Below are 26,929 nucleotides of genomic sequence, written 5' to 3' on the forward strand. Positions count from 1 at the left end.
TAGATTTAACACTGCTTATCAATCAGTTTTTGATGAGCATTATCATCCTGTCCTTTTCCCTTGGAGCTGAAATTAGTTTGGTTTCCTGGCGTTGAGTATGTTTTTTGTGTTTGATGAACACAAAAATTTTGCTTTTAAGACACAAATTTTCAGAATACTGAAGCTTCTATTTATTCTCAGCCATAAATTATCCTATTTTAATTTTTAAAATTACAGTTGTTTCCAAAGGCTATTTTTGTTGTGAAGGTGTTAATTATTTTCCGGGCCTAAACTGTGATAGCTGGCCTAATTATTGCAGTCCAACACTGAGCTTGGTTTATTATTGCTTTGTTTAGCTCCACTGAGGGACTGACCTAAAATGCTCTTCTTTTTAGAGCTGGAGAATAATGTGATCGGATTGTTGAAGCAGTTTCCTAACCAATCTCTCTGCTTTCATTTTCATCCTCACTCTCCAGCTCAATCTATTCTCAAGGTAGTAGCTGAATGAGACTTTTAGTGCAAAAATCATATCCTGTTGCTCATCTCTTAAAACCTTCCAAGGGCTTCATTACATTCAGAAAATAAATCTTCAGGCCCTACTAGGTCCTATATGATCTAGCCCCTGATACACACCACAACTTGGAATAAATCTCACAAACATAATAATGCACAAAAGAAATATGCACAAAGAAATACATATTATTCCAAAGCAATTTTTCAAAACAGGCAAAATGATGTGCTGTGTTAAAAGTAATGATAGTTATTTTGGGAGAAGAGGGGGTGTATAGTAAGTAGAAGAGGGAATAAGTTTTCTGGGTTGTAGACTGTTCTATTTCTTAACACGGGTGTTGGTACAGGGTATGTTCACTTTATGATAATTCATTGAGTTGCATATCTACTATTAGTGCACCTTCCAGGAGGTTAATTATACTTCAGTAAAAATGTTTAGAGAGAGAATGAGAAGTGATGAAGAAGGCAAGCATAAAACAATTCTCTCAAGAAGCTTTAAAAGAGACTGGAGAAATGGAGTGGTAACTGGAAGGACGTGACTATGGGTGGACAGTTGGAGTGTGGGGAAGGAAGTGGAGTCAAAAGATTTTTGTTTGTTCACTTTTTAAGTAGGATCTTTGCCCTAAGTGGCTTGAACTCGCGTCCCTAAGATCAAGATTTGCATATTCTACCAACTAAGTCAGCCAGGTGCTCTTTGGGTTTTTTTCTTTTTAAATGGGAGATATTAAAGCATGTTTATTGTACTACGAGATCTACTCTGTATATAGGGACACTCATCCCCTCTTGACTACTAAGGACATTCCTCTAGCAATTGTCCCCTCTCCCTCTTTAATACTGGAGAGTTCCTAGGGTGGGGATATAGGGAAAGGTCTAGAAAAGAGTATGGTACAAAAGATTTTGCTGATGACTGTATTCCAGAGAGTTTGGGCTCAAGGTGGGGTGGGAGATTGGGTCCAAATAGCAAATGTCAAGAGCTACAATGATGGTAGAGTAACACGAGAACCTTAAGACTTCTTCTGGTGGAGACAATTAAATAGGCATGGGACTAATTAGTCCATGTGGTCTTTGAGGGGCAATTGTTTCTAATTATTGGCTCTTTGGGGATTGGTTTCACTTTTAGTGGTGGGGCAGATTGTGCTGTGATTGGAGGGAAAAAGAAAGGTGATGGCTGTCTTTATGGCCCTTATGTCACCTCTGGGGGAGAAGAAGATCTTGAACTTATAATGAATTCCTAGGTATGGGATTGTGGAATTAAAATACATACATTTAAAATGTTAACCAACATTGCCAAAAAGGTGATGCAAATTTAAACTCCTCTCCACATATGAGTTTTTCCCCACTCTCTTGCCAACACGGAGTTAAAGTTTATAACTTTTGCCAGATCTAGTAGTGGGAAAATAGCTCATTGTTTTTACTGATCGATGATTATCATAAACCTCTTCCCATACATTTGTTTTCCATATGCTTCTGCATGAAAATATTAACTTTGCCCATTTTTCTTTCTGGTTGCTTGTCTTTTCCTTATTGATTCTTTTTTAAAGATTTGTTTATTTATTCATGAGAGACACAGACTGAGAGAAAGAGAGACACAGGCGGAGGGAGAAGCGGGGGCCACTCAGGGAGCCCGATGCGGGACTCCATCCCAGATTCCGGAATCACGACCCGAGCCGAAGGCAGGCACCCAACGGCAGAGCCACCCAGGCGTCTCTCCTTTTTGATTTAAAAAGCTCTTTTAATACTAAAGAAACAAGTCATTTGCCAGTTATATTAATTGAAAATATGGTGTGTGTGTGTATGTGTTTAATCACATGGGTCTGGGTTTCATTGCCATTCTGTAAAAGAAGTCATCACTTCAAGTTTACAAAAACATCTGTTTTAATAATTGTTTTGGTTTTGATTTTTAATTCCTAACTCTTTAATATATTAGGAATTAATAATGTTGAATGTGGTAGGAATACAGCTTTACTGCTTCTATCTTTTCTCCCAAATAGCTAGCAGTGGTCCAATCACTGTTTCTGGAATAATTGACTTTCCCTTAACAGACTTGAAATGCTAACTTTATCCTCCCATTTTAAACATACTTACCATTCAACTCAAGAGGAGGACTCATCTGGATCCAGTCACATTCTATCAACCTAAAGACTTATCCGTCTTTCTCAGCACATTAAGTACTTGGCACTTACTTCGTATTCCTGAACTCTGTATCTGGGGTTACATTAATCTGGGCCTCTTACAGTGTTTCTGTTTCTTTCGTTTCCTACATATTGCTATTGACTGGAAATAAACAACTAATCAGCAAATAACTAGAGTCTCCTTCCTACATCTGCTATAAAAATAGAAATTTATTACCTTATAAAATCTAATTTCTGGGAAATGGTTGATCTCTGAAAACATTGGCATTTCTTTAAAGTGCTCACATAATCTCTCTTACTCTCTTGTACTTTTCTGTCTGTGCACATATTCTCTTCAAGTACAGTCTTATCTTAGTGATAAGATCTAAGCTACTCAGTTTACTGGCCATTAGAAAGAATTCTATCAAAATTACTAAAATAAAACATAAACTTGTTTTGTATTTGAATATTTGTTTTCTGGAGTGTTCATATCCTAAAATATGATTCTCAACTGCTCATAGTATTTTTTAAATAATAAATTTTTTATTGGTGTTCAATTTGCCCACATACAGAATAACACCCAGTGCTCATCTCGTCAAGTGCCCCCCTCAGTGCCCGTCACCCATTCACCCCCACCCCCCACTCCTCCCCTTCCACCACCCCTAGTTCGTTTCCCAGAGTTAGGAGTCTTTATGTTCTGTCTCCCTTTCTGATATTTCCTACCCATTTCTTCTCCCTTCCCTTCTATTCCCTTTCACTATTATTTATATTCCCCAAACGAATGAGAACATATGTTTGTCCTTATCCGACTAACTCATTTCACTCAGCATAATACCCTCCAGTTCCATCCACGTCGAAGCAAATGGTGGGTATTTGTCATTTCTAATGGCTGAGTAATATTCCATTGTATACATAGACCACATCTTCTTTATCCGTTCATCTTTCCTTGGACATCGAGGCTCCTTCCACAGTTTGGCTATTGTGGACATTGCTCATAGTATTGGATAAATGAGGCCTGGCTGTGGTTACTGGTGTATGTGTTCTCTCAATAACCCTGTATGATTACTTTCTCACGAATGAGAAAAAACACTCCAAAGGTTACACTAATAAGAGCACCCACTCCATATGCATGATGCTGAATATCCCATTCTCTAACCACTACATCTGATCCTACCCGCTACTTTATCCTTACATCTCAACACTCTGTCTAGTGCTGTGGTGCCAATTATTTTTTTTATCCATACTCCAATCCAATCATCCTCTTTACAGTGTCCTTCCCACCCTCCTTACCTAGCCAACATTCCCTGGTTCTTTTTTTCTCCCCTGAATGATATTTTTAAAAGAAAATTTGGGGGGCATCTATGCGGTGCAGTCGGTTGGGCATCTGACTCTTGATTTTGGCTCAGGGGATGATGCTGGGGTCATGAGATCAAGCCATATATGGGGCTCCATGCTGGGCATGGAACCTACTTAGTATTCTTTCTTCCTCTCCCTCTGCTCCCTCCCCACACGCATGTATGTGCACTCACAGCTCATGACTAGCTAATATAACATTTTAAATTTATTTATTTAAGGTATTCCCCCTTAGAAATTAAGCTTCATGTGGAGGGTACTCAATAAGTATTTCTTGGCTAAAGATATCACACAGATACATTTTCATAACCATGCAAAGATATAATTATAATAGTTTGTAAAGAAAACTTAAAACTGAAGAAAAAATAAATCTCTGTCATTGGGAAACTATATTTTGAGATATTCTTAAAATAGAACACAGCTATTTAAAAGAATGAAGTCTTGACATAACAGTATGGAAAATGCCCATAAACAAGGAGGGGGAAAAAATGAATGCAGAACAATACTATATGATTCTAATTTTGTTTGAAATCTAAATGTCTCTCCACATGCATAATTCATATGTTTTTGTGTGCATAAAAGAAAATCTAGAAGGAAACATACCAATCTGTTAAGAATGGTTACCTCCAGAGAGAACGGGATTTCAGAAAAGATTTTTACTCTGTTATACAATGTTGTTTGAATTTTATAAACCTAAGTTAGGTTTATAAAACAAATGAGTCTTTGAAAAGATCAAAATGGTACCAATGATTAGTGTTGTTTGATGGCGTCTGTGGGTCTAAATAAATAAAGGCAAGAAAGCAGAAATTATGAGGGAAAATGACCAGTGGGATACTGCATGCTTTCAGCAAAGAAGGGACAGAGCAAAGCTTATCCAAATATAAAGAGTAAAAAAGTATAATCAGCAATTATTTATTGAGCTCCTACTATGGGAAAGGTGCTATCTTCAATGAGGATATATTATGTGCATTTTCTCTAATCCTGGGAACAAACTTGCAAGTTAGGTATTAGTGCCTTAGATGATAAGAATGAGGCTCAGAGAAACTGAGTACTCATGAACCCTGAATAAAGAGAGAAGCAATGGAACTGGGGATCAAATATGCCATGCTGCCTCTCACATAAATAAGCCCCTAAAGCTGGCCTATGATGGTGCAAAAGAAACCCTGGACATGGAGATTAATAACCCAGGAGTAGGCTCCTTATTAACCTTAGAGTCAGGTGGAGAATCCAAATTGCTTATTCCCTCCCTGCTACAAAAATGCTTCAGCCTGACTTTGGTGGGAGGTGTGGAGAGTGGTGGGGGATGGGGATGAGGGTATCAAATATAAGTGTTGTTCTGCTTTCTGGCTAGTCACAGAGGAAGGGAGACAGCTTCTGAAAGAAACCCTCACTGTTTAGGGTCCTACAAAGCTGTAAGAGTGGCATGAAATGATATTGAGAATTGTGATTCTTTTTCCTCCTGTGTAGAGTGTCCTCATGAGCAGAGATGCTGTAGGAAGGGAAGCAAAAACTCTTCAGCAAAATAATAGCAACTACTGCTTAGGGAGGATCTACTGCATGCCAAGAACTTTATAAATATTATCTTCAGTCCTCAGAGCCTGATCAGCTAAGTGAATATTGTCACCTCTGTTTCACAGAAGAGGAAACAGGTGTAACTAAGTAAATAATTAGCTCAAATTTATGCTGCTAATAAGTGGTGGAACTAGGCTTCAATCAAGCCACTCTGATCTCTAACCTCATGATTTTTCCAAGACTACTCTGGGAAGCTTAGGGGCTCATGTGTAAGGCAGTCACCCACTGCTGAACAGAACAAGAGCATTAGGCATTGCTGACAAAGAGTTAAGGGCCAGGGGAATGTAATAGAGCAAGTCGTATTAGGGACATACTGTGGGAAGCCTAGACTGGCCATAGAAGGAACACAATCACCAATGGGTTTGCTTTGCCTTTAAGGGGTGGGTAGCAGGATACATGTGTAGACAGTGAAAAATAATTTTCAGTTGGAAGCCTGCTGTGACTAGCTTGCTTGCCAATGGGATCTGATTAGTATTCTTGAGCTTCCATTAGCATTTGAAGAAAATACCCAAATGACACAAAGCCAATTCTAGTGGCTGAGATTTAACATTTTAACTCAATTTCTCTAATGCAGCTAACTGGCTAGGTACTCTCTTTTTGCAAACTATTTTGAGCCTCAACAAGCAAACCACTCATACAGGCACCTTCAAGTTCACCTCCACCAAACAATGCCAGAGGATGTGCCTTTTTGTAGAGTGAATTTACATCATTTGCTGAAAAGCTGGAGAACTGGGAGTATTTTTCCCAGCCATAGCTGGACCAGAGCCAAGGTTGTAAGTACAAACCCTTCAACATGATCTCCCTGTAACTGCCCCTTGGATTGACACAATGCCACCCTGGGAGCAGCATTTTATTGCATCCTTTGTTGTAGATTTTCCATTTTAGGGAGAATTGATAGTGATACTAAGTACAAACACACTCTCTGCCAGTCAGGGTCTGTGGCTAGGTTTTTAAAAAGGAGCTGGGAAGTCTTGTGGCCAGTAATAATATTTATATTGAAACTCAGCTCTTGCTACAGAGAGTGAGGGCAATAATGGTCAAGAAAGGAATCCCCCTCTCCATATACAATTCTTCTCACATGACTCAAAGTAAGGGAGTATTTTGAGCTCAGAGCAAATCCTGCAGTCATTTCTCAGCTACTTAAGATTAGGATTAACCCTTTATAACGGCTTTTTTAATGCCAAGATAATGCATTCATATTCAAAATTTTCAAACTTTTTTACTTCTAAAGAAAAAGAAATAACTTAATTGGTATCTCGCTCCTTAACCCTTCCTTTGACTCTATCGAAAGCTTAGAGGCATTTTTGTCCAGGTCTGGACTCACTAACCCTATAAAAGACTTGAACTTCCTATTATTCTGGAAAAAAGTCTGGAGTTTTTTTCTTAGCAAGATATTTAAAATAATTATTTTGCCAATTATATGTCATAAAAGAATAAGGTCTAGAGTGCTCCACAAGGAGAGAAAACCAATGTTTCAATCACACTGGCCTTCTTTTTTGATTATAGTAAATAAAATTTAAAATATTTTTAAAAAGCCAAAAAAAAAAACACCTCAACATATTTTCCAAAAATATTTTTAAAAAAATAATATTCCCTTCCGATAGGAAAGTAAATCCTACAAGTCTTTTTATCCTTCAATGCTTTATAAACAACAGGTTTAAGAGTATTAGAATACCACAACATGAGAAAAGCAGTATGAGACCAAAGCAGTTGGGGGGAAAATCAATGTTTATTCTTGTTTCTGTGTACCTACCCTAACATACACATGGCTATGGGAAAGATTTCCTATTTTCCAGTAGCTTGTAGTCCAAAACTGAGCTCAACTTCAGGTCTGTGGAGGGAAATAACTGGCAAGGACTTTTCACAGTGCTTGCAGTACTGAGACCTGTTGTTGGGGTTTAAAAGTGGCATGGGGTCTTACAAGGCCTAAGCCTTAGAATTTTTAAAGATTTTGGCTGTTTTTTTGAAAGACACAAGAAAACAGCCTGAGACAAGAGGAAAGGAGACAGAATTCAGTGTTTGAAAAAACACACCCCCTCCCAACACCCTCACATTAGCCTTAATACTATTTGGAGAAGAAATAAGTGGAAAGGAATATACGTTTGCAGGGACTTCTTAGGATATATGGTTCAGCAGACTTTTCAGAACAAATTTATCTATGTATTTTTGAAGTCTGTTTCCCTGAAGTTTCTCCCAGCAGTGCTCAAGCCCACCTTGTTTATAATCTGACTTTGAGAAATCTTTGCTTCCAGGAAAATATGAAAAAAAAAACTTTTTTTTCTGGAGTCTGATGAGTAAAATTCAACAGCATACACATAAGTAATGTGGTTATGTGTGTCTGTCTTCCTGTTTTTTGTTTTCAGAAAGAACATTATTCTGAGATGTAAAAAGAATCTTGAAAAATACAGAGATAAGAAGTTTCAGTGTCTTCCATAGGAGTGTCATATTTCCACAGTGATGAAACAAGCTCTTGATACCCGATTAACCAAGGTGATCTGTTGGCTTCCTGTTTTCTTATCCCATGTAACAGGCAGAAGGAAAGGGGAAAATCAATGGTGTGCCCAAAAGTTGCACAGAAAATTGACAGGTTCTGGCCTCAAGATTTTGTTATGTCAATGTCGAGTATTCAAAGAAATGACATGTTTTCCAATGTTCATTGTTCTGCAAAAGTGGTGTTCTACTTTTAACAGTACCTTTAGAGTAATTTTATAAAACATGAAAGATTTAATAAAAATGAGAAAGCACCTGCCTTCACATAAGCAGTTTCCAATGCCATTAATATGAACTAAAGGGATCAAAACCCTACCCTCCTTTTTTGGGTTTTTACTATTTTTAGTCATGCTTTAAAAACCCTCTAGTCTACTCTCGAACCTTTGAGTTTTCCCACAACTATACTTAGGGCATAAAAATGTTTTTACTTAATTATCTTTCTGACCGACCAAAGGAATTTCTGAAACCCGCCTCCTCAGCAAAATCTTTCTCTATCACCTAGTCTAGAATTATCCTCTCAGTGCTGACTTGTCCAGTTCAGAAGAGCTATTCTCCTTGTGCTTCACCTCTTGACATCTGCCCTTAACATGCATGTGATAAATCTAACAGTGGCTCCCAGACCTGGCTGCCTAATCATTCTATGCAGGGTACCAGGCCCCATTCTAGAAATATGGTATCAGAATCTCTGGGATAGGAGTTCTGTTATATATAGTTTTCATAAATCCACAATTGTGTATGACGCACTGCCAGGTTTGGAAGTCAGTGATGTATGGTTTTACTCACTGTTTTCATGTCCTCTAAGGGCATCTGCATCCATTTATATGCATTGGTTTTTGTTTTGTTTTGTTTTGAGAAAGTATGCATTAGTGGTAGTGGGGGGGGGGGGTGCAGTCAGAGGGAGAGAGAGAATCCCAAGCAAGCTCCCTGACCAATGCAGAGCCCAGTATGAGATTCAATCTCACCACCCTGAGATCATGACCTGAGCTGAAATCAAAAGTCGATGCTTAACCAACTAAGCTACCCGGGTGCCTCTATATGCACTAGGTTTTTAAGTAGGATAATCAGATACCTGCAAAATATCTGGCCATGTTAAAATGTGGATTCCCAAGTATTAGCCCAGCCAAGTCTACCAATTTGACCCTGTAGGGTATGGCCTGGGAATCTGTATTTTAACAGGCTGCCCCCATCTCTTCCCCAAAGTGATTTCCCTATATAGGAGTCACACTAGAACACCTACACGGACTAGGCAAGTCACTTCAATAAGTGAGGCAAGTTAGATGGGAGGTGACCAAAGTGAAACTGATGCCCCATAAAGAGGGGTAGGCACTGCCTGCCTCAGCAGCTTGTTACTATTTTGTCACATTAGAGAACCAGTATTTCCTAAGTTTTTAATTTTTCAGAAACTAGAGATATAGAGAAACTTCCCACAATTCAAAAAGCAACCAGCAAACAAATACAGTTGCCACTGGCAAGTTGTACTCTTTGCCTTTGAGAGTTTTACCAAAATATCTCGAACCTCTGGTAATTTACGTCACGAGACACTATGAGCCTGCCCAAGTGACTCCTTATGATGAATTATACTAGAATTGCAGGGTTAGAAGGTTCTTATGAATCATCTGGGCCAATCTACCATCTAATGTTTGATCTAAGTAAGCACCCAACTTTAACATTCCCTCTACCCCAGGGTGATGACTCCCCAAACCATATTACCTCTCATCCAGATCTCCCACCTGTGCTACACAAATCTGAATGCCTCTAGGATATCCTATACACAGCATGTCCCCACATAAAACTGTCATCTTCCAGCACCAGACCTCCAAATGCTCTTTCCCTGTGTTCCCTTAGTGGTCATTTAGTACTATCTGTCCAGCTACCAAAGCCAGAAACTCATGTGTTTGTTAGCTTTACTTCTTCACAATCCCCATACTGAATCATCTACTAAGTCTTGCTAACTCTGCCCCCTTAACATTAGCCAGATTTATCTACTTCTCTTCATTCCCACTGCCAATGACTTATTTCTGGCTATCTCTTGCCTGGATTACCAAAACAGCTACCTCCTTTCCCTAATTGGTTTTAGCCCCCTTCAATTCATTTTGCCTTTATTTAATTCACTGGAAACCAGAGTGGTGATCCTAAAATGCAAATCTGACTACATCAATATTAATGACAGCAATGAGCACCATGATAAGTTCAATCAAGGCAATATCACATGGCCCTTGGCTGTCTCTTTGCTCCAGTCTTTCTCCATCCCACACCTGAACTCCATGAATAGCTCTGTGGAATTTCCTTTACTCCCCCATTTGTTCTATGCAGTCCTTTCCTTGGTACCTTTGCAAATGCAGTTCTCACTGCCTGAAAACTCATCTTCCTCACTGGTCCCCCACATCTCCACCATCTGGCTACAGCTATGCCTCCGGATTCTTAAAATCTCAGCTTAATTATTATCACCACGATTAACACATACAGGTATTGAATGCTTTGTATGTTCCAGGGCACATTTTAGGGGTTTCTACACACATCTCACTTAACCTTCATAACATTAGGAGGCAAGTACTTTTTCACTAGTTTCAGAGATGAGGTTATCTGAGATGCCACTATCCTCGAAAGCCTCCTGTGAGTTTCCTGAATGGATGCATGATGCTTCTAGGACCCCAGTAGTACTCATATTCTCCCCTGTCACAGCATTCACCAAACTCCACCATAAATCTGTTTTACTTGTCTCTCCCAGTAGACTCCATGCTCCTGGATATAGAAGGTAAAAAAGACTATGCCTCATTTATAGCTGTATCTCCAGCATTTAAGACAGTACCTCTCAAAGAAATAATTGCTGAACAAATAAGTGACCGAATAATTCCTGAGTTATTCAATATTTGAGTGTTCTCCTTTAAACATACGAAAGTTGTGTTTATAAACATTACCAATTACTGTCATTTCTGCCATGCTGGGAGACCATCTAATTCATATATTTGAAGAGAAGGGAAGGAAATACGTGTAATCAGATTGATAAACCATTAATGAAAACTATACTGATGGCTACACATTAACTTTCATTCTTCCATCTATCTTTACTTCACATGGGTTCCTAAGTACTTGACTTTGTCTCTTGCTTTCCTCTATCATAGTCATTACTCAAACTCACACCCTACACCTCTTGTCTCCACATCCAAGCACCTGTGCATCCATCCATTCATCCAACCAGCAAGATGGCTGACGTTGAAAATACAGAAGTGATCAAGACTAAGTCCTTAGTTTTTCCCTTGGGAAAAAGTCTAATAATTTCTCTGGCCACAGGAAGAGCTCAATAAATGTTTGTTTCCACCCTTCCTCCTTGTTCATACAGGGCCAGTGTCTGCTGTATCACCAGTGTGAAACCTGCAAGCTGTCACTTTTTCTAGGCAAACTTCTTGCACCTTTTTCATTGCAAAAGTAATACTTCAACTGTCTCATGACCAGCCAACTTGGTTCCACAAAGGAAAGTCCGGCTTTTTTTTTTTTTAAATGGGCTAAAGCCCAACTGTTTCTTTTTCCTTGGCTGAGAGTTGAACTTACTGGGAAGAGCATAATTTAGAAACAAACTTGGACACCTGCATGAAGTTCAGGATCATGGGAAGCAGCACTGGAAAAAACAGAGCTTTAACAATCAATCTAGTAGCCTTGCTCTTCATATTGAAAGGAAAAGGGGGTCTGAGAACAGCAAGGAGCCAGGACTCTTGAGGTCTTCTGCTGACTTCCCAGCCACAGGCTGTCTCTCATGATCCACATGTGTACCTAAGGAAATTCTGATGCAAAGTAAAAGTCCCAGTAACAACAAAGATAAGTTGTGAACATAGGAAGTGGTCTCAAGTGCCCAAAATGCCTCAACAGGTTTTCTTACAATGTCTAATAAGCAATCACTCCTAAAAACAAGCATATAAACAGTCAAGCACACATTTGTAATAATAAGCATAGAATCTTAATTGGAAACTTTTAGTTCCTTTATAAAGTTTGTCAAACATCTACAGGTTCCATCATCATGGCATCCTCAAAGAAAAATTATACAATTTAACATAAAAATTAGGCTATGCCTAATCTTACTTTTCAAAAAGTAAAATTAAATTCCCTACATTGTACTACTAAAAGAGGGAACACATTTATTAAACAAAACAAAGATAGATTAGCATTTTCAGGGTCAAAAAATATTTTCTTTAACAATAAAACTTATATAATGCATAAGAACATTTCAGTGAAATATAAAACAAATATTTTTCTCCCCTAACTTTCGGCAGTCTTTTCTAATACCAGTTGCGAGGAGAAGGTGAAAAACAAAGAAAGATCTATTAGGCTGTAAATGAAGATCCAGAAAGAAAAATCTACCTATTAGCTATCATTTCACTCAAGGGATTATCAAATGCAAAAACAAACACATTAATTTATTCATTAGGAGTCAAGTAAGGAGATAAACACCTCTCTCAAACTAAGATATCTTAGTTTGAATAGTGAATAACAAAGGAAGCTCTCTAAAATGTCAAATCTAGAAAGATACCACCTAGAAATGAGAGACAGTAATTCACAGTGATACTAAAAATAAGAATCAGATTGCAACATCTACACTCATGCTGGACCATCAAAGTACCTCCCTAATCTGGACCTTCCTTATAGTGGATCATAAATTGTGGAATCTTTTTTGAAAAAAAAAAAAAAAAAAGTCCAGGTCACCAGGCCATTTGTTTTTGTGGTGTTCTGGCTGGGGGAGATCCAAGTATATATGAAGATAAGTGAAAGCGGATGGCTAGCACTTTTGCTATCTATCTGCAGAAGCTTTTAGCACATTTATCAGAAGCCACAGAGTGCAAACTCTTTTGATATTAGGTCTCTGGGTGTAGCTTTCAAGATCAGTCTTTGTTCCATTCTTCCTGTATTGTCAAACTGCAACCAACAGGTGGTCTAGAGTGTGAATTTCAAACATGTGCTATTAATATGCCCAAAACTGCTGCTGCAAAGGGGAAAGAAAATCACATTAATTGAATCCTGGCCTGTTCTTACTCATAATGTCACAAATATATTTTCTATGTCCTAAAGCAATATGAAATGATTTATAAAATCATGTGGAATCTTCAGGTGAATAAGCCCATTAAAATATGTATTTTTATTGTTATTAAAAGTAACTGTTGTCTTACAACAATTCTCCAACAAAAAAACTACACACAGAAGTATAGGTCTACACTTGAAAAAAAGTTTCAATCTTTTTCATTTACCCTGGTTTTACTGTTGGTATACTGATGATCATTAGCAATAGTATTATAAATGTAGATAATTTATATTTCAAAATTTCTTTGTAATTATCTTTAAAATATTTTTCTCATAAATGTTTTTTGGGAAGGTCATTATTATTCCCATTTTAAAGATGTCGTATGGAAAATAATAATAGTACCTACCTCAAAGGATTGTTTCAAGGATTCATTAAATCATCCACATTAAGTACACATAGTATTTAGCACATTACTTATTGAGTGCTCAAAACATGTTATTATTAATATGCAAAAGTATTAGTAACTATATTATGGTTATCAGAAGTCTATTTAAAAAGGCCAGGCTGGTTTGGATCTTCTCCTAAAAAATTCTTCCAAAAAATAAAGATATATTTTTTATATAACTAACAAGGATTTAAATAAAAACTTGAAACATTTTTTAAAAAAAAATAACATTGTTTATAAATACCTATTCATCTGCCTAGAATCCTTTTGCCCTCCTTACTCCCAATAGCTCTACTTGGCTAATTCTTATTCTTCAGATCTCAGCTTAGATAGTATATTCTAGATTATACTACATATACTAGAGTGCTCCTTCTACATGCCCCAGGGGGCATCACAATTGCTTGCTTCTATGTCTGCATCCCTATGACACTAAGGCAGGGATCACATCTTTCTATACATTATATTCTTGGTGCTTACCACAATGCTAGAACAGAATGGATGCTCCATAAATATCTGTGACACGAGGACATCTAGAATCTGAAATCAGCCCAATTCATGTTGGAAGATCAGATTTTCATTTAGTATGATTGACTACTCCCAGCCAAAGAGATAAAGCAGCAGCCAGTTAGGGGGCCAGTTGAGGGGGAGGCTGGTGAAATGGGATGTGGCATCATAGAAGCAGAGGGGCTGGAGGGGCTCTGGAGGACATGAGGTCCCACTTGGCCACTAACAGTCACAGTTAGCAGTGCCACATCCAGATTTACTAATTCTGGATATCTAAATACCAGCCCTGCAGTATGGGGAGTGAGAGCCTGAGTTAAATGCATCTGGTCCCAATCTAAAAGACTTCTGATCAGACTACTAACAATGAAATACAAGCTAGAGGACCCTAATGGCTGGAATGAAAGAATCCAATCTGATTGAAGATCCCAGAGGACTTACCAGACAGTTGGGATGTGTTGTGCACGTCTGGCCCAGCACAGAATTGCAGTGCTGAGGAAGAAACTTTGAGACTTTAGGAACAGCTGATGGAAAATGAACTGAAATGTTCTGATTTGTTATGGCAGCTGCATCATAGGAAGGGATGACTTTAGAATAGTATCTGACAGCATGGAAAGAATTAAGAGAGAGAGCTTTGCTGGGAATTCGAGTTTTATACATATCACCAATTGCATTCTCTGAAGTAGAGCTGGACTGACCTTTAAGAAAATAGAAAACAAATACCCATCAGTATTCACAACTCTGTAACTTGGAATTACTGTATTGAAATCAATTGTCCTCTATTTCATTTCCTGATGTTATAAATTTATACTACTCATATACTCCAATGCTGATGGAAAAATACAGTCAACTTGTTAGCAGTGGCAGCTAGTGCAACACACATACTATAAATCAGTGTTACTATGTCATCAAAAGACAGAGTTTATTTTATTTATTTATTTATTTATTTATTTATGAATGAGATATAAAGAGAGAGAGAGAGAGAGAGGCAGAGACATAGGCAGAGGGAGAAGCAGGCTCCCTGCAGGGAGCCTGATGAACGACTCAATCCCAGGACCCTGGGATCATGACCTGAGCCAAAGGCAGACGCTCATCCACTGAGCCACCCAGGTGCCCCAAAAGACAGAGTTTAGAGGAGCATCAGATATCTGTGCCTGTGTGTGTATGTATGTGTGTGTGGCTTTCACCAAATGAAAATTGTGGCTATCCCTATGACCCCTACAAAGCAAGGGAGAATGTTGGAAAGTAGAACTCTAGTCAGTCACAAAGTTTGGCTGATTTTCTTTCAACGAAGTGGGTTGTATAATTATGTATCTATATTCTATATGGTAACTATAATGCATGAAAAGATTTAAAAATATGCTATGAATGTTACCAATGTGAATCTGAAGTAACACTGTGAATACCTACTTATTTTCTTTTGGATATTAATAATAATGAAAGTAAAGACATTTTTGTCTATTTTACATACAAATGTATCTAGAATATTTGTGAAAAATCATTTTGGCAAATATGTACAGAGATTTATGGAAAAAAACAGGTAAGGGAACCTAATAAAATCTAAACACTGAACTAGATCAGTGCTTCTGTGTTACAAGTCAGACATTAACAGATACCTGGTGACATCACGAGGTCATTTCACTTATCCAGCCTTCAATTTATTGACCTAGGTGGTGAAAGTGACTTTGGAAGACTTAACTGATTTTAACTGTTCCAGGACTCTTTCAAAAACAATTTGGCAATCTGCATTATGAGCTATATTATGTGCTGACATTCTGGAACTCATTCATTACACACTTCCACGTATCTAGCCCAAGGAAAAGTCCAAAATATAGAAAAATCTATGTATAGGGAAATATCTCCTATATTATAGATAGAATCACTCTCCCCACAAAACTACAAACACTAAAGTAGCAACTGGAAGATCATTAAGAAGACTTTTCTAGAAATTATTTGATAAACCACTAAATTCATTAAAATGGTGGTAAGGGCTACAAAATAAAAAGTTAAAGTGTATATGACACGACGTTAAGTACAAGAAGAAGGCAATAAAGTCAGGATGTCCAATGTGAGTACTATTGTAGAAATATATACCCAGAAAAAGACTTGAAGGAAATATATTAAAAACGAACAGTGATTAGCTGGGCTCAAGAAGGACTAATATTGCTTTCCAAATAGAAAACCATGTATAAATAAAATTCAAATTGGAGGGTCTGACTTAACGACCTTCAAGGTCTTCTCCAAGTTGAACATGGCGTAAAGTCTATGGTCCTAGCATATCTGTGTCTTCATGGGAGCAGCTGCTTTAGGTGATGAAAACCGAGAGACGCTGGGGCACAGAGAGGCCTGAACTTAGCACCAGGAAAACAGTGCTTCAGAGTTTCTGCAGAACATAAATAGTGAGAACGCAGAAGTAAGCACTGGATGTCCAAGAGGTAACACTGACAGGCATATGCCTGGGGCCTGACCTCTTGCTAATTTAATCTAAGCTGACATAATCATTCTGGGTGATATTCAGCCACCACTCCTTGAAGTAGATTAATCATGGCTCATGGCTACTTTTTCCTCTCTTCTTCTCCCTTCTCCCCTAAGTCAGGAGAAAAGTCTAAATTAACTAATAAAACACCCTGAAGCTTAATTTGATTTTAGAACAAGGAGAGCTATATTCTATTTTTGGTCTCTTTCTCTTTTGACTTTAGTCAGCATCCCTAGTAACATCATTTGTTCCTATGGCTTTGACTACGTCCACATGTTATGCACAGTGCCTCTACTCTAGCATTCAAAGTACCACAGGAATCATATTTTGCTTTTGTAACTTTCTCTGCTACTAATTTGCCAGCTTCGTAGGAATAAGGAAGCATCTTTATTCTCATGCCTCCATTTTTCAAGGAGGGACATTTAAGCTGAGAACTAAGGGAGTTCCCCAGGCACAGCATGGAAAGAACATTCCCAGATAAGGAGAGGTGAAGTAAACAAGTGGAATCCTTTCAAAGAAGTCAGCACAAGAGTGACCTCAGACCTGGGCACGGAAGACAGAGGTAAGCGTGTCCTGTCACCTAGCAACCAACATGAAGATTAGCAGTGCGGTACCTTACTGGGCTCTCAGTGAAGAATAACCTTCAAGAATAGAAAAGTCACAAGCTGGTAGCAGTGTTCTTTTACTCTGGCTCTGCCTTTTTCTATCTTCTTATTTCTACAAGTACATGGGCATGCCTGGACTTTATAACATAAGTAATGCCTCCCAGTGGGTAAATACTTGTTCCACAAGGAATATGCATATAGGGAAGGTTTCTTGAGTACAGACTGTATGCTAGTCATTGCTCTAGGTACTAGAAATACAGCAATGAACAGAACAGGCAAAAAAAAAAATTCCTTGTCTTCACAGAATTGTTATTCCAGTGAGAGAAGACAGGCAATAAGAAATATCCAAGTGGGACACCTGGGTGGCTCAGTGGTTAAGCATCTGTCTTTGGCTCAGGGCGTGATCCTGGGATCTGGGATTGAGTCCTGCATGGGGCTCCTTGGCTCCTTGTAGGGAGCCTGATTCCCCCCCGCCCCGTATCTCTCATGAGTAAGATCTATAAAAATAAATAAAAATTTTTAATAAAAAAAGACCATATCCAAGATCTATAAAAATAAATAAATAAATAAATAAATAAATAAATAAATAATTTTAATTTAAAAAAAAGACCATATCCAAGGTAAAGAATATTAGAAGGAAATACGTGCTAGGAAAAAAAATAGAGTAGAGAAAGTATATAAGAAGTCTCATGCACTATGTGATGCTGGAAAGGAGTATGCATTTTTAATTGAGTGGTTGAGACTCACTGAGAAGGTGACATGTTAGCAAAGATGTGAAGGAGGTAAATAGTCAATATGCTAAATGCTCAGTACATAGTACTCAATTAATTTGTAACATGTAACAAAGTCACCTAAGTGCTTATCATCGATCAGTAATATGCAAAAGAATGAAACTGGATGCCTATCTTACACCATACACAAAAATTAACTCAAAATAGATTGAAGACTAAACATAAAACCTGAAACCATAAAACTCCTAGAAGAAAACAGCGAGTAAGCTTCTTGACACTGGTCTTGGAGATGATTTTGTGGATTTGACACCAAAAGGAAAGGCAACAAAAGCAAAAATAGACAAGTGGGACTGTAATATCAAGCCAAAAATCTTCTGCACAGCAAAGGAAACCATCAATCAAATGAAAAGGAAACCTATGGGATGGGAGAAAACATTTGCAAGTCATATATCTGGTAAGGGGTTAATATCCAAAATACATAAAGAACTCCTATAAGTCAATATCAAAGAAACAAACTGATTTAAACATGGATAGAGCATCTAAATAGGTATTTTTCCAAAGAAGACATAAAGTGGCTAATGGCTAAGATACTCAACATCATTAATCATCAAGGAAATGTAAATCAAAACCACAATGAGATATTACCTCACACCCATCAGAATGGCTATTATCAAAAAAGATAAGAGATAATAAGTGTTAGTAAGGATATATATATTTGTGAACTGTTGGTGGGGATGTAAATTGATGTAGCCACTGGAAAACAGTATGGAGGTTCCTCAAAAAAATTAAAATAGTGTTACTATATGATCCAGCAATCCTGTTTCTGGGTATTTATCCAAAGAATATAAAAATACTAACTCAAAAAGATATAGGCACCTCTTTGTTCATTGCAGCATCATTGACAAGTGCCAAGAACCTAAGTATCCATTGATAGATAAATGGGTAAAGAAAATGTGATAGATATAGATCTATAAACACACACACACTGAAATATTATTCAGCCATAAAAAAGAATGAAATCTTGCCATTTATGACAATATAGATGGACCTTACGGGCATTATGCTTTGTGAAATAAGTTAGAGAAAGAGAAATACTGTATGATCTCATTTATATACAGAATCTCAAAAAATAAGCACATAAAAATCAAGCTCAGAGATACACAGAACAAACTGGTGGTTTCCAGAGGTGGGGCTTGGGGAATGAAATGGGTGAAACCAGTCAAACTGGTATATACTTTAACCAGGTATAAAACTTCCTGGTACAAAATAGAAAAGTCATGGGGATATAGTGTACAGCATGGTGATTACAATCAATAATACTGTACCATATATTTGAAAGTTGCTGAGGGACTAGATCTTAAAAGTTCTCATCACAAGAAAAAGAATATTATAATCTTACTGCGGTGATCATTTCACACTGTATATAAATAACAAATCGTCATCTTGTATACCTGAAGCTAATATAATGTTATATGTCAATTACCCCTCCATAAAAAGGAGATGAGGTTTCCAGTAACAATGGTCAATTTTGAGCTCAATTTCTGAGATAACACCATATGAATGCCTGTGGCCATCTTGTGTACCTGAAACAGGCAACACCAAAAGGACTCATGGTATAACCTTCTAGCCCTACTCCTTTCCCTGGCTACAGCAGTGAATGTACAGGAACACAGGAGTGCTTAGGACATCCACGTAACCCAAGCATACTACAACCACACAGGTTATCAGGTGGAACTCACCTCTTACAGGTTCATCCAAGGAGCCCCCTGAGGCAGGAACAGAGTACACATTCAAGCACTTATTAGCCAGGAATCTGATCCCTCTCATAGGTGAATAAGTGCTTGTCAACACACCATTTTCCCTTAAATGACAGAAAAACCACTTTATACAATTCTCAAGGAAGACAACATGCATACTGCTGAGTTCAGTTGTTCTACTATCACTCAAGTCCACAGAGCCTAAACTATGGATGATTTAGGCATAAGAACAAATGGTTTGAATAGGATTCATGATGATAATTTCGGGTATGGAGGAATGATTTGCTTTATAGTTTTTCCTTGCTTATGTATTCTAATAATATTAAATAAGGGACATTCATTTGGCATGTCACATTTTGTATTAGCATATTCTTCAAAAACTCCCAACTAAAACAGGTCTGGACTGCTCCAGGGCCCATGACCTCCTATAACAGAGGAATGCTAGAATGCATCCTGCCCCTGTGGGTCTGCCAGTCATGATCATCACTACAGATAAAACATTACTTTAAGATCTTTGGAATTTATAAGAGAAGAAATAGAAGTGAGTCAAATGATGAAAGGATAATGGGACTGAGAATATTATATATTTTATCACTGTGACTAAATGACACACATTGGCAATGGGAAGAGTTCACTGATTTTGAGACAGAGAGAGTGCTTGCACATGTGTGTATGCATGGTGAGGGGGGCGCTTAGAGGGGCAGAGAGAGAGAGAGAATTTCAAGCAGGCTCCATGGCCAGGGCAGATCCCAATGCAGGGCTTGGTCTCATCACTCTGAGATCATGATTTGAGCTGAAATCAAGATCTGGATATTTAAATGACTGAGCCACCTAGGTACCCCAAGCTCACTGATTCTTTTTTTTTTTTTAAGATTTTTATTTATTTATTCATGAGAGACACACACACATACAAAGAGGCAGAGACACAGGCAGAGGGAGAAGCAGGCTCCATGCAGGGAGCCCAATGTGGGACTCAATCCCGGGTCTCCAGGATCATGTCCTGGACTGAAGGCGGTGCTAAACCGCTGAGCCACCGGGGCTTCCCAAGCTCACTGATTCTGAATGAAAAACCTGAGTTTTCATTACAGGTGGATTCAGTGTCTGTCTACAATACTTCTAGTATTAGCATCAGAGGAAAGTAACAAGCCAACTTTCAATGCACAAGAGCCCTCATCATACCTTTGTGCCATGATTGTGCCTGGAAAGGACAGCTGGATGGACATTTGCTGTTTCTTACAAAACCTCCTATTGCTCTGAAGTACCTCTGTAATCTAAGAGAGAGAGAGAGAGAAAGAGAGAGAGAGAGAGAGAGAGAGAGAGAAATCTTTTTAGATACAGATATTTTTTCATATATACAAACACACATATATTTCCAATTATAAAAAATAAAACTATGGCTTTAAAGCACTATATATGAGGATAAAATTCAAGGGCTTGGAGTCAAATACCTGGCCCATAATAGCTGGAGGGATTTTCTCCCGGATGTACTTCACATAATCAACGGTTGCCTCAAGAATAGAAGCCGTGTCATTCTTTCTCCCCTTTATATATGGCAACAGAGTACGCAGCTGCTCACAGCAATACTTGATTCGTTCTCTGAGCAGAGAAAGGATAATTAGTCTCATTTTCTTCCTTATACACAAGGACAAACAATCCTTCCTGTTGGGTTTGTTTCCAGAGGAACTACCTCCCTTCCCATCTAGTCTCTTTCACAGAAAGGCCATGTCCCTAAGCCAGCAGCTTCCCCAGGCCCTGGAACCACAAAGCTTCCTAGGGCATCAGCTCACACTGCTGTCAAGCACAATGTTGTGGTGACGGTAGTCCCAGTTCCCTTGCCCCGGGCCTGCTGCAGTGTGGAGGATGACCCTGCCTGTGGAAACCTCCCTCAGAGGATAGAGAGGCATGCTACACATAAGTGCTTTTGTGATTCACACTAGAGCCTAGGAGACAAAAAACAAGAGACAATTCATGTCACTGTGACCTGGACCACACTTCCAAAAACAGATCAGTTAGTATCTTGTAATTACATGGGCTTTACATGTAACTCTGTGTTCTGAGCCAAAGAAAAATCAGAAAGCTGCTTTCTTCATGAGGTAGACATGAGAACGAAACAAAAAACCAATATGCAAATGAGAACATCGTTCAGGCTAGTATCAGCCTGATAACCTAAGTCTTTCACAGTTCTGAGAGGAAATGCACAGGAAATGTAAATCTAAGCCTTTGGTACCTTCATTTATGCATGCATTCATTTAACCAACATTATTAAACACCTGTTTTGTGCTACACAGATTTGTTCATTACCTTCACACACACACACACACACACACACACACACACACACACGTAGTCAAATGGTGGTTCTGCCAATTACCAGCAGGAATCTGTGGCCTCAAAATGGAAAAAAAATCCATTAAAAAATAGGGAGTCTTCTAGGAGTTCTGTGTCTTCCTCCCTTTTTTATGCTCTCACACTCTCTCAGAAAAAAATCTTAAAGAAAATGCAATTTGATATATAACCTGTGAATAACTCAAATATTCTAGGTCAGTGGTGTCTTAACTTTGAGCAACCTCTTTTAGGGTTCTATAGAGGTACCTCAGGGACTATTCTAGAAAAAAAGGTCAACAATTTGACAATGTGTATGAAGAGCTTTGAAATTTTTCTTTTTTCTTTTTTTCTTTTTCTTTTTTTTTTTTTTTTTTTTTTGAAATTTTTCATACCCTTTGATGTGGTACTTCCACTTACTAGGGCCTAAAACAGAACAAACTTTCTGCGAAATAATATCCATTATAGTGGTATATCAGTAAGACATAAAAAAAACCCTAAACACACAAAATAGATGGGTACTTAAGTAATCTATAGTATACTAACTCAGTAGAATACTATCTGGCAGGGGAAATGATATGCTATAAACCTTACTCGGGAAAAACAGAATATTTTATAGGATATAAGTATAAAACATAAGGAAATATATAAAATATGATCACAGACATTAAAGTAAAAATAAAGCACATAAAAAGACTTGAAAGCAAAACCATCAAGTAATAGTTATTTCTGGATGGTTGGGCTTTTCATTTTTTTATATTTCCCAAATATTTTTGCTGGGTACAAGTCACTTTTACACTAAAAAATCATATTACATTTTTTTCCAACATTCATTAGGAAAATGTTCAAAGACACAGAAAGACTGAAAGAATTTAAGATATTAATTCTTAAAAGCTGAAAGAAGGATTTGTAAAGAGAACATATATATACTGCACCTACCTAAAATATACAATGAACATGCTTTGTCACATATGAATCATCCCACTGGCCATACAGTGATCCATTTTATTATACTGAAGCATTTCAAAGTAAATTGTAAACTTAAGACACTAAACTCTTAAACATATTAGCTAGAAAGTTAATTATTTTTTTCAAATAAAAGTTACATAAAACAAATAAACAAATCTTAAAGGTTGAGTTTTGACAAATGCACAAAACTATGTAACAAAAACCCTAATTAACACTATCACAACTCCTGAAAGTTCCTTATATTCCTTCCCAATCTTATCAAAAGGGACAACATTTCTGAAATTTTTCCATCTCATATTAGTTTTGCCTGTCTCTGAACTTCATAGAAGTCAAAACTTAAAAGCATATACCATTTGATATAAGATTTCTTTCACTAAGCACAATATTTTTGAGATTTGTTCATTATCAGTAATCTGTTCCTTTTTATTAATAGTATTCCATAGTATAAATATGCCACAGTTTATTTATCCATTCTCTTACTGATAAACACTTCCACTGTTTCCAGTTTTTGGTCATTATGAATAAAACTGCTAGATCATTCTGTACATCTTTTTGTGAATGCATGTTTTTATTTCTCTGGGAACATATCTAAGAATAGAATTAATGGGTTAATTTAATAAATATATAAGAAACTGGTAGTACTTTGCCCAAAATAGTATGATTGTACACTCCCACCATCAGTGTATGAGAGTTCCTGTTGTTTCAAATCCTTGACAACATTTAATATTGTCAGCAGTTTTAATTTTAGCATTTTGGCCTTTCTGAGGTATAAATGGTAGTACCTCATACTTTCATTTACATTTCTATAACAAATTATGTTAAGCATTTTTTTTTTTTTTGGTGCTTGTTGGTCACTTGCATATCTTCCTTTGTGAAGTGTCTGTTCAAGTATTTTTATCTCCATTTTAACTGGACTGCAGATCTTTTTGGTATTGATCTTTAGGGGTTCTTTATTATCTATAATACCAGAATTTTATTATTTATTTTAAATTTTTATTTAAATTCAATTTGCCAGCATACAGTGTAACACCCAGGGCTCATTTTATCATGTGCCCTCTTTAATGCCTGTCATCCAGTTACCCCATCCCACCACCCACCTCCCCTTCTGCAACCCTTTTTTGTTTCCCAGAGTCAGGAGTCTCACGGTTTGTCATCCTGACTTTTCCTCAGTTTCCTCCTCTTCCCCTAAGGTCCCTTTCACTATTTCTTATATTCCACATATGAGCGAAACCATATTGTAATTGTTTTTCTCCAACTGACTTATTTCATTCAGCATAGGACCCTTCATTCCATCCATGTCAAAGCAAATGGTAGGTATTCATCCTTTCTGATGGTTCAGTAATATTCCATTGTATGTGGACACACACCACATCTTCTTTATCTATTCATCTGTCGAAGGACAAGGTGGCTTCTTCCACAGTTTGGCTATTGTGGACACTCTGCTATGGAACGTTGGGGTGCAAGTGTCCTATCATTTCACTGTATCTTGTAATACCAGAATTTTGTCAGCATATTTGTTTTGCAAATATTTTCTCTCCATCTATATTTTGCTGATTTGCTCTCTTACTAGTATGTTTTGATAGCAAAAGTTTTAATTTTTGATGAGTCGAATTCACCTATTCTTTCTTTTATAGTTATTGTTTTCTGTGTCTAAGGAACAGGTGCCCACCCTCAGTTTATGAAGACATTTTCCTATGCTTTCTTCTAGAGCTGTCCTGTCCTATATAGCCCATTAGACCGGTCTACATAGACATATATAGCCATTAGTCTATCTAAATATAAACTAAAGTTAAATAAAATTTAAAATTAACTTCCTGTTTCAATAGACAAGATTTCAAAAACTCAACAACTACATAATGACTAGCAGCTACTTCATTAGACAATGGATGCAAATATAGGACATTCCTAACACTGCAGAAAGTTCTACTAAACAGTGCTATTCTAGAAGCTTTATAGTTTTAGTTTTATAATATAGATCTGTCTATGCTCCATATTGAATTAATTTTTATATGGTATGAGTAAGGGGTCAAAATTCATTGTTTTCCATTTGGATATCCAGATATTCAAAGACCAATTATAGAAAAGATTTGTTTCCCAATAAGTTTGCTCTGGTGATTTATTGAAAATCAAGTGAACACAAATGTGTGGGTCCAGTATTAGGATACTCTGTTCCATCGATCTATTGGTCAACCTTTATGATAGTAACATACTGATTATTGTAGCTGTATATTAAGTCTTGAGGTCAGATAGTTTCTTCCAATTTTGTTGTAGTTTTTCAAGATTGCTTTATTCTAAGTCTTTTTATATTCTAGGTCTTTTCCATTTTTATTTTTTTCTTTTCCATTTTTAAATCAGATTATCAATTTTTACCCAAAAAAAATCCCTACTGGAATTATGATTCATATTCAAATAAAGTTATATTTCAATTCAGTGAGAACTACTATCTTAACAATAATGACTCTTTCAATTTGTAGTTATGGTATAATGCATGATTTAGGTTTTCTTTAGTTTCTCACAGAAATATTTTGAGTGATCAATGTATAGATCCTATGTGTCTTTTGCATATTTCTTCCTAAGTATTACAAGGCTTTTTTTACTCTGTTGTAAAAGTAATTATTTTTGGGATCCTGGGTGGCTCAGCGGTTGAGCATCTGCCTTTGGCTCAGGGCATGATCCCGGAGTTTCAGGATAGAGTCCCACATTGGCCTGCAGGGAGCCTGGTTCTCTCTCTGCCTATGTCTCTGCCTCTTTCTGTCTCTCATGAATACATAAATAAATCTTTAAAAAGAGGTAATTATTTTTAATTTGCATATTCTTTTTTTTTAAGATTTTATTTCTTTGAGAGAGAGGAGAAAGAATGCAAGTAGGGGGCAGGAGAAAGAATTTCAAGCAGACTTCACACTGAGCAGAGAGCCCAATGCAGGGCTCGATGTCATGACCCTGAGATCATGACCTGAGCCAAAACCAGGAGTCTGATGCTTAACTAACTGAGACACGGAGGTGTCCTAATTTTCATTTTCTAATTGTTTGCTACTCATGTATAAAAATACAATTAAATTTTATACATTGACCTTATATCCTGCAACCTTGCTACATTAATTAATCTTTTGGTTCTATAGGGTTGTTTTGTAGGCATCCTAGCACTTTTCACACAATATTCATGCCATCTATAAGAAAGCTTTGCTTCTTCCTTTTTAATCTGTATGCTTTTAATTTCTTTTTCTTACGTAACTGCAATGGCTAGGATAGTTTTGTCCATGATGAATAGAAGTAGTACAAATGTACACTCCTTACTTTTTCCAGATCTAATGAACATGGTCAGATTTTCATCATTAAGTACAATACTAGCCATAGGTTTTCATAGATGCCCTTTAATAGACTGAAAAGGTTTTCTTCCATGTATGATTTACTTAAAGATTGTTTTGTTGTGTTTTTTAAACTTGAAAGAGTACTGAATGTAGTCAAATAATTTTTCAGAATCTGTTGATCATATGTTTTTTCTCCTTTATTCTGTGTAATGTGAATTACATTGATTGATGTTTTGAATGTTACATCAGCTTTGCTTTTCTAGGATATATCTGGTGTGGTCATGATGTACTACATCTTCATATATTACTTGATTTGATTTGCTAAAATTATGTTAAGCATTTTTATGTCCCTATTCATGAGCGATATTGGTCTGTAATTTTTTTAAATAATGTCTTCATTAGGTTTAGGGTTATGCTGGCCTCATGAAATGGGTTAGGAATTATTCCCTCTTTTCCATTTTCTGTAAGAATTTAAGGTTGATATTACTTCTTTAAATGTTTGACAGAATTCATCAGTAAAACCACCTAAGCTTAATGTTTTCTCTTTGGTAAGGTTTTTAATAACAAGTTCAATTTCTTTACTATATAGGGATATTCAGATTTTCTGCTTCATCTGATGTCAGTGTTGGTAAATTGTGTCTTTCAAAAATGTGTCCATGTTGTCTAAGTGGCTGAGCTTACTGGCATAAAATTCTTCAATAATATACCCTTTTTATATTTAAATGATTACAGGATATATAGCAATAATTCCTCATTCAAGATATTGGTAAAAGTCTCTCACTTTTCATTCAA

General features: G+C 37.1%; 1 protein-coding gene across 1 annotated transcript in view; it reads right to left on the reverse strand.

The window, feature by feature from the left end:
• Positions 1-11,971: 11,971 nt before the first annotated feature.
• SOHLH2 (spermatogenesis and oogenesis specific basic helix-loop-helix 2) overlaps positions 11,972-26,929 on the reverse strand; it is a 52,884-nt gene continuing 37,926 nt past the window's right edge. Inside the window, exons 7-11 of the mRNA XM_072720016.1 lie at positions 20,987-21,134; positions 20,718-20,809; positions 19,521-19,642; positions 14,411-14,667; positions 11,972-12,987 (exon numbers count right to left, since the gene is read on the reverse strand). Of these exons, the coding sequence (XP_072576117.1) occupies positions 12,967-12,987; positions 14,411-14,667; positions 19,521-19,642; positions 20,718-20,809; positions 20,987-21,134 (640 nt within the window). The 3' untranslated portion in view covers positions 11,972-12,966. The remainder of the gene's footprint in view (positions 12,988-14,410; positions 14,668-19,520; positions 19,643-20,717; positions 20,810-20,986; positions 21,135-26,929) is intronic.

This window comes from Vulpes vulpes, chromosome 9 (genome assembly GCF_048418805.1).
Source record: "Vulpes vulpes isolate BD-2025 chromosome 9, VulVul3, whole genome shotgun sequence".
Taxonomy (NCBI): domain Eukaryota; kingdom Metazoa; phylum Chordata; class Mammalia; order Carnivora; family Canidae; genus Vulpes; species Vulpes vulpes.